An 8313-nucleotide genomic window follows, 5' to 3' on the forward strand; every position below is an offset into this window, starting at 1 on the left:
CATTGGCCTAGGTTTATACGTAAAACATGAATTTAAATAAAGTCGGAGCGACCTGGAGCTGAGGCCTTTGAATTGAAACCACTCTGCTCTCCACCATATTTCTTCCACTCCACCGCTAGATCCACACTCCGCTCACATGCTCTAGCTGCAGTTACACTCATTTCTGTTGACTGCATATTATTCTTTGTGTAGAACCTTAGCAACAAACCAAATTTCTTGCATTTAGGGCAATTTCTAGAAAGTGAGAGATGAGCCACAACGCCATGGTCTCTATTTTAGACTTGGACAGATTTATTTGTTTTATATTATATTTAGTAATTGGTCTACTGTCCTCCCTTCACCTTTGGTAATGACCAACAGGGAGGGGCTTAGGGGAGAGCTGCTGCTTCTTCCCTTCAAGAAAAATCAGTTAAGGTGGCTTGGGCATCTGTTTTGGATACCCCCTAAATGGCGCGCTAGAGTGCTTCAGGTACATTTCACTTAAAGGGGTAGGAAGCGGAGAAGCTGGAGGAGATGCCTAGAGAGAAGGGGAAGACTGGATCTCTGCTGAGACTCCTTCTTTTCACAACCCACTTCTAGGTAAAGTGGAGTCACACAACCAACTTGTTCCAATTAAGAAAAAAAGTTCCTCTTATTTAATAGTAAGTCAACTTTAATTAACATTTTATTTGGAAAGCCAACTTCATTACTGACACACAGATACGTAGAATGAAGAAACAGGTTAAATGTAATCTGTAAAACAACAAAAGTAGGTTAAGAGATTAAAAAGGCACCACATCGACTCCACATTCCAATCTCAATAGATTCAAGTAATCTGGAAAGGATTACAAAGCCATTTCTGACACAGCTGGACTCCTGTGATTACCCACTAAGGGCTAAGAAATGGAACGGTGGCGATCCTTCTCAGGAGAGACCAGCCTACCAAGAATGCTCCAAGAGTGCTTTGAAGAATCATCCAAGAGGTCCAAACAAACACATTTGAAGCAGAACTGATCTCAGTTAAGATCAGTGTTCACGATTCACAAATCAGAAAGAGAGATTGAAAAAATGGGCTGAGTTCAATGAAAACCATCGCTGTCTGAAAACGAGAAAAATAAGGAAAAAATGAAACATTTTAATGGGAAAAGTAATCCACATGCACACGACCTTACATCTGGTGTAAATCCAAGACAACATCTAATTCTGGGGCCTTTTGGGGCTCAATCCTCAGCTGTAATTGATGGTAACAGGAATTGTGGTCCACAGAAAATCTTGAAGGAGAATGTCTAGCCATCAGAATGTGACCAAAAACTCAAGATCAATTTGATTACGCAGCAGGAAAATAATCTGAAGCCCACTAAGCAAGTCCACCACAGAACGGCACAGAGTGAAGAAGGTTTTAAAGGTAAAGGTTAGACTTTGTTTGTTTCCTACTCACATTGCAGTCATGTTGTTTTCTGGATTGAGAGGGATGTCCAGGAGTTTGGTCCCTGCCTGGACGCTTTCATGGCTGGCAGTACCGACCATCTTCCCAGTGACCCTACAAATGAGACAGGTTTGACAGAAAGGTGTCCTAAACATAGATATTTCTGCAGTACATGATCATGAACATTCAAAGTATTTCCAAAAAATGAAAGAAAATTAAAAACAATCCACTGGACTTTGTTTCCAAGTTTGAAGACGTTTCGCTTTCAGTCCAGGAAGCTTTTTCAATTCAAAATGTCAGGAATAGCGTTGAGTTTGAGGTTTTATACAGTAGCCCAAGAAAGCCTTGTTTTTGTTTTGAAAACATGCAAATTGGAACAGACGAAGCAGTTCACCCCTTTGGAATGGGGGTCGTTTGGCTACTTTTGTTAGCCTGCAAAACACCATACCTGTCTAAGTGTCTGAAAGGGGGGTCATTAAAGGGAATTGTTGGCCTGGTTTATATTATATTATAACACTTAATCAGTGTTATGCTTTTACTGTTATGTTCATTAGGAAACAGTCATGCTTTACTGGGTAAAAAATAAAACACTCTAAATTTCTATCATTTAGGGTAATTAACAGTCATTCTTAATCACCGACAGCGCTTCGACCCCAACCAGGTCAGTTATTGGATGCAGGCGGAGATTTTTTATTTTTAATTAAGTAACAATTATTACCAAATATATATATTTTTACTTAAGAAAATGTACATACACACAAAATAGTTGTCTTTCTGCTGCAGATTCTTGCTCAGCAACAGAATTCTTTGCACCCAAATCTAAATTAAAGGTATAGAGGAAAATCTTTTATTTCCAGGTGGATCATCTAAATAAGTGGTCCTCCTAATTGTCAATCATTCCGGCTGATGTTTACATAAGGCCATCCTAGGTGCTCATCCTGCCAGCTATTTTTTTCTGCACATGCACACTTTCAGGCATATATGTGTGGTGAGCTATGGTTTCAGACAGTCATTGAAGCTCACCTTTCTCACCACAGTTATGAGGCGTCATAAGAGAAAAAGGGTTTACAAAGTGTATGAGAGGAAAAGAAAGGCATTAGAAGAGGCTAATATTCCGCAGAGAGCTCTCCTCACAAAGCATTATGGGATTTGCTGTCACAGCGGCCCGCTGTTGCCATAGGCTGTCGCTTTCCAACAGATGCGACTAATAACAAAGATGGCGCAGCACCCCGCAGTGGACTAATGGGGAAGTGATCATCTGTCCGAACGGTAAGTTAACTGAGTTCGCTATGAAGTCCACTATATAGTTCCCGCTCTATACAGTGACTGAGGGATTTAGGGGTTAGGGCGTGCACAAGGAGAAATGGGCTTGTGCATGCTCTCCTATGCTCATTTTGTCGATACTGGAGAAGGTGGGTCTTTTAAAAAATTCCAGAAATTCTCCACAATACCTTTAAGTTTATTAAAGTTTTCTAGAAACACGTTCTCTGAACGAAAGTGTCATTCTGATTGCTGGGAACAGACAGCGTTTCTTTCTAGTTTTTTTTATTGACCCAAAAACAAATAGCCACCTGAGGGGTGTTTTATAAGATTCCGTAGAAATTCAAAATATATCCACTGGACTTGGTTTCCAAGATTTGAAGACATTTCGCCACCTCTCCAGGAAGCTGTCTCAATTCAAATGTCTGGATCCGCAGTGAGTTTGAGTCTTACATAGACAAAGCCTTGTATCGCTTGGAAACATGCAAATGGTAACCGATGAATGGGTCGTTTGGTTCCATCATTAGCCTGTAATATCTGAAACCTGTCTATGATTCTGAGGATTGGTCGTTAAAGGGGGGGATTGCCGTTAAGGGGGGATTTTCTCCTGTAATACCTGAAACCTGTCTATGATGTTAAGGGTCGGTTGTTAAGGAGGTATTGTTCACCGGCTGGAGCGGGTAGGTCCCTTGTTCCTCTGTGATTTGAATTTAGAAAGCTTCCTGGAGAGGTGGCGAAACGTCTTCAGATCTTGGAAACCATGTCCAGTGGATATATTTTGAATTTTTACGGAATGTATATGACCTGGATGACTGAAAATCTTCATCAGCATGTTTTATAATATGCACTCAAAAATTTTGGACTTAGACACCAATTTTGATTCAATTTAGTCACATCTTCTGGGTTTCTCCAACTGATGCCACTTCAGGTTCAGCTGATCAGTGTAGTAACTCACATTAACAGATCCAGCACAGAGTTTATTGAGAAACTATGGTGAAACATGAAAGCAAACAGTATTTAATTGGTAGAAAGTTATGAGGAGGTTCGAATTTTACTTTTTATAAAAAAATAAATATTATTACCATCAATAGAAACAGGGAAAAGGGAAAAGGCCATTGCTGAGAGATTAAAAGCATTTTACATTCAACCAGTAACTGCTGTATGAAATATAGTGCCTAAGTTAAGTCAGAATCAGGCGCTTAAGTCTGATTTTTCTGGGCGAGTTTTATGAAATACACTCAGGTAAAGATCATTGGGTCCATTGCCATAGTAACCAATTCAGACTTACAGCGAGTAATACGTTAAACCAGGGGTCTTCAACGTTTTCCAGGCTAAGGACCCAAAACTGATGGTGAGATGGAGCACGGACCCCCTAATTATATATATTCTATGAAATAGTGTCCTATCAAACTATAGTCACTCTATTACAGATGGAGTAATGTAACTAAAGTAATTTCTCCCTGGGATTATTAAAGTATTTCTGATTCCTGGTTGATGGGACAGGTGTTGTGAATGAAACGGTGCCCAGCTTGAAAGAGCTCCTGTGTGTCGCTGAATGTGTGCATTAATGACTGCAAGACATCTTCTGCTATTTATCTATTTATCTGTTTACTACAGTCTGTGGAATTCATGTTGATGTGGATTTAAAGACATTTTAATTTGTGGAAAAGAATGCAAAAAAAAGTTTGATCAACCAAAACTTTCACGACCCCCATGCAGTACCTCCGTGGACCACTTAGGGCTCGTGGACCCCCTGATGAAGACCTCCGCGTTAAACCCAAATAACAACAAACTAAGCCCCATTTGGCCAATCTATCCGACTTACAAACTAAGCCAGTTTTATGAAACTTGCTTTCGTTTCAAAGGCAAACATGCAAGAAAAAAATGTTTTTAACTTCTATATCTACAATAAATGCATCCAGCATAGTGAGTTCCTTTCCAATAAAACATCTGACCAACTTAATCTGTTACTTATGATCAAGCAAGACTCAAAAAATAATCACATGATAATTTTTTATGGTCCCTGAATAATTTTGACTTGAAGATTTTGGACCATGTGACATAAAGTTTGGTTGATCATTAATGCATTTTAGTCGTGGGTCCTCTCTTCTCCTCTGCTCAACCCACAGATTAACCATAGGTCTGAGGACTGAAAGGGAAAACTTCATTCTATATCTGATAAGCCTTTTTGTATTAATTTAGCCATGTGTTCTCCTAATCCCCCTGAAAATCCCTAAATGAACCTTTATTATTTTTCAGCCAAAGGTCACCAGATTTTTATCTTAAAACTTCTAGTATACTAAGGAGTTCATGAGATCAAAGTTTCCACTGTCCTCTGAATGAAAAAAAGCCCCTCCTGTAGTTTTACAGATCCTCCACTGTACTTATCAGTCTGGATAAGGGGCGATTCAACACATTGATAATTTATTTTAATGCTAAATCAACCTGAGGCCTATTACACAGAAACTGAATTCAGAAATCCCAGGAAAATGAATAAAGCCAGGCTGAGCTTGAGGAGGGCATCCTGGCTTCATTCGTTCCATAAAGGCCAAGCCGGGCGCCACAGGTGTGGCTTCCTCAAGTCATCAAGCTAAATGCAGGTCTGCAGAGACCATGAGGTTGATCATAGATTCATTATAACGTAAAATACACATTTTCTAACCACTTTTAACTAAAAAAATAATCATTTAAGGAGCCAGTTTTCATTTACTAACTTGAAAAGAACAGTACCATTATAGTAACATGTGCAGATCTTAATGTTTATGGATTTATTTACCTTTTTCTCATATCGTTTGGTCTCTGTGGTATAGGGGTTTAATTCTTAGCCACGCAACTGATAGAAGAATACTTCATAAATGTCATCCTGCATTAAAACATTATTAAACAGCAGAAATTATTTATCACCTTTTTGTTGTTACCGCTTACTTCCTTATGAAATATGAGAAATTTAGTATTAAGAAATGACTAGATTCCAGCGTTTGTCAAAGTTATAAGGGTTATAAGGTCTGCTGCTTTTCTTCCACTCTACACACGTGACCCATTATGTTCTTCAGTGGGACGTTAAGAGGGGCTGGCTGCCAGTCTTTAGAGGTGTAGATGTGTTACATCTTTATATTTCCTTCTGTTTGAGCTTATTTTTATCTCCTGGCTGGAACCTAAACTTTGACTACCAGTGTTTTGTTACCTGTGATTTGCTTCTCAAGCTGATCTGAGCTCCCAGAATACTTCCTTATACCATCATGAACCCTATGATCCCATTTCCTGAAACATTCCAGATTTAGTTGTGGTGTTTTTATTCACACTTTGTTTTAACTTCATGCGCCTACTATAGAGATATCCCAGTTTAAGATGGTTTATTTGCAAAGTTACAGATTTGTTAATGATTAGTGCTGTTTTTCTGGTCTCAGGACCTACACACCTGTATCCCATTCTCTTTGAAATTCCTCTATTTTCTTGCGTTTTTCTGAACTAAATTCTGAAATTAATACATTCCTATATTTAATCAGCTCAACATAATCCCTCAATTTAGTGGTTAGAACTGTTTCTTAATGTCATGTTCTTAATTCTTTACTTAAATGAATTAATTACTAAAAATATACGAGTACTCATGATATTTATTATTATATTGGTCACTAGATTCCACATAATCAATCAACTTGTTTTTTATAGTGCATAGTATATAAGTGTCAAGGTTTGGTTGAGGTTTGAAGGACCCAAATGCAGAGGCAGAGAGGCTGAGGAGATTTCTTGGAGTTTAATGGGGCAAAAACAGTAAACAAAGGCAGGAATGAATTGAGACATCTGGGGAAACCAAACACGAGGAGCCAGGGAGAGACGAGGTAGGTGGACGACAGCATGGGAGGACAGCAACAACAAGGAACCAACAAAGAGTGAGAGCAGAGGGAGAGCATATATAGCTGACAGAGACAAAGGCAGGGCTAACGAGCTGACAAGGAGACAACGAGGGAGCCAAGGAGAAAGGAACACACACACAAACACAAGAGGGCAACAGAGGACAACAGAAACATACATCTAGAAATTACAACAAAACTGGAATTAAACCAATAAACCTAGAAAACAAGGAGCAAAGTAAAGCACAATAGAAACAAGACCATGACAATAAGATATTTTACCACATTATTACTTTTATTTTCTTCTCCTCCATGATTTACGTAAATCTCCTCACAGAGACATTTAAATCCCTAAAATGTGAATTTTTATATATTTTCTATTCTGATAGGAAAGACATATGTTTATTAAGACCAACTTTGTATAAGTTTATTTTCAATTACAAGATATATTAAAGTGGGATTTTCTGCATTCTTTAAAATATACTTGTCCTCTTTATTACTTGAGTGCCTGTATTATTATTAATATTAATGTTATTATTAATATTATTGATGCTAAAGTTGTTTTTTACAAAAATATACAAAATTCTGCATCAGAGTCTTAGGTGGTTCATTATTGTGCATCTTTTCTCTGCCTGTATTTGTTCTTGTTTATCCTTAATGTCTATATCTTTATTTCCCATCTTAAAGCAGGCATTCCAAATCTGTTTACTTAAAACATCCTTTTAAACATTGTATCACATGCTGTTAAGAGCATGAATTACAGTTTTAATGTACTGAGTTCTGATGAATGAACCCTGTACATAAAAAAAAACTGTATATCTTGTGTCTAAATCTTATCTGTTTATTTACAGCTGATTTTTTTATAAAGGAGTAAATCGGAGGCGGTGGATTCTTCATGGAGTCTTTCAAAAGCACCAAGTGATTAGTTACGCTGAATTTAAAACCACAGTCAGATGATGCATCCTCTGAGGGTTTTGGTGATTTTAGATAAAACCAACAAAAAAACATGGAGACACATTTGTTTTTGACACCAAAGGTCCATACCTGTGTATCTGATAAAAAGGGTGTGGCCTGATTGAGCGGTCGTCAGCTGTTCCGACGAAGACCTGCAGCGACAGTGGCTTCCTCTCTGTATATCCACACAGCTGCACAGATTAAGATCAATAGCATCAGACTGGGACGAGATCAGCAGGCAGACACAGCATGTGACTTTAAGTCAGTATTATATAAACACAGCTAAAAAATAACTCCTGATTAAATCAAACAAAATCCAGTTTCCAATCCCTGCAGGTGAATAGAAGCTAGCTTTTGTGAATTTCATGTGTTGGACCTTGACAACGGGATGTCCTGTCGGTGCTGCTTTGACGGCACCTCTGCTGCCCTCCGTCTCATAGTGAGCTCGATGGTGTGGGCGGGGCTGCACCTCAATGCGCAGCTCGAACTGGTCAAACTGGGATGGTAGCGGCCAGTCCAGTGGAGGCAGAGCATTAGACCTAAGGGATAGCAGATAATATTGCAACAGGTGAGCAGAATACAAAAAAACAGCACACCAGGTTGCCAGTATTAGATATACAGCAAATAGAAACTGTTATATCTCAGTTAGGTTACCTGAAAGCCAAAAACTAAACCAAGTTCAATTCAATTCAATTCAATTTATTTATATAGCTCAAATTCACAACACATGTCATCTCAAGGCACTTTACAGTTCTCCAGATTATCCAGTCAAATTGATTCAAAGTTTTCTATCTAAGGAAAACCAGTTGGTTGCATCGACTCAAGGCAATCCCTCACACTAAG

At 38.6% G+C, this 8313-nt stretch overlaps 1 protein-coding gene across 1 annotated transcript in view; it reads right to left on the reverse strand.

The window, feature by feature from the left end:
- nfatc4 (nuclear factor of activated T-cells, cytoplasmic, calcineurin-dependent 4) overlaps positions 1-8101 on the reverse strand; it is a gene marked incomplete at its 5' end in the record, with an annotated part of 23263 nt that extends 15162 nt beyond the window's left edge. The window contains 3 exons of the mRNA XM_015399543.1: positions 1418-1519; positions 7561-7661; positions 7847-8101. Coding sequence (XP_015255029.1) covers positions 1418-1519; positions 7561-7661; positions 7847-8101 — 458 coding nt within the window. The remainder of the gene's footprint in view (positions 1-1417; positions 1520-7560; positions 7662-7846) is intronic.
- Positions 8102-8313: the final 212 nt, after the last annotated feature.

The sequence above is a fragment of the Cyprinodon variegatus genome, unplaced genomic scaffold (genome assembly GCF_000732505.1).
Source record: "Cyprinodon variegatus isolate N-32 unplaced genomic scaffold, C_variegatus-1.0 Scaffold1023, whole genome shotgun sequence".
NCBI lineage: Eukaryota > Metazoa > Chordata > Actinopteri > Cyprinodontiformes > Cyprinodontidae > Cyprinodon > Cyprinodon variegatus.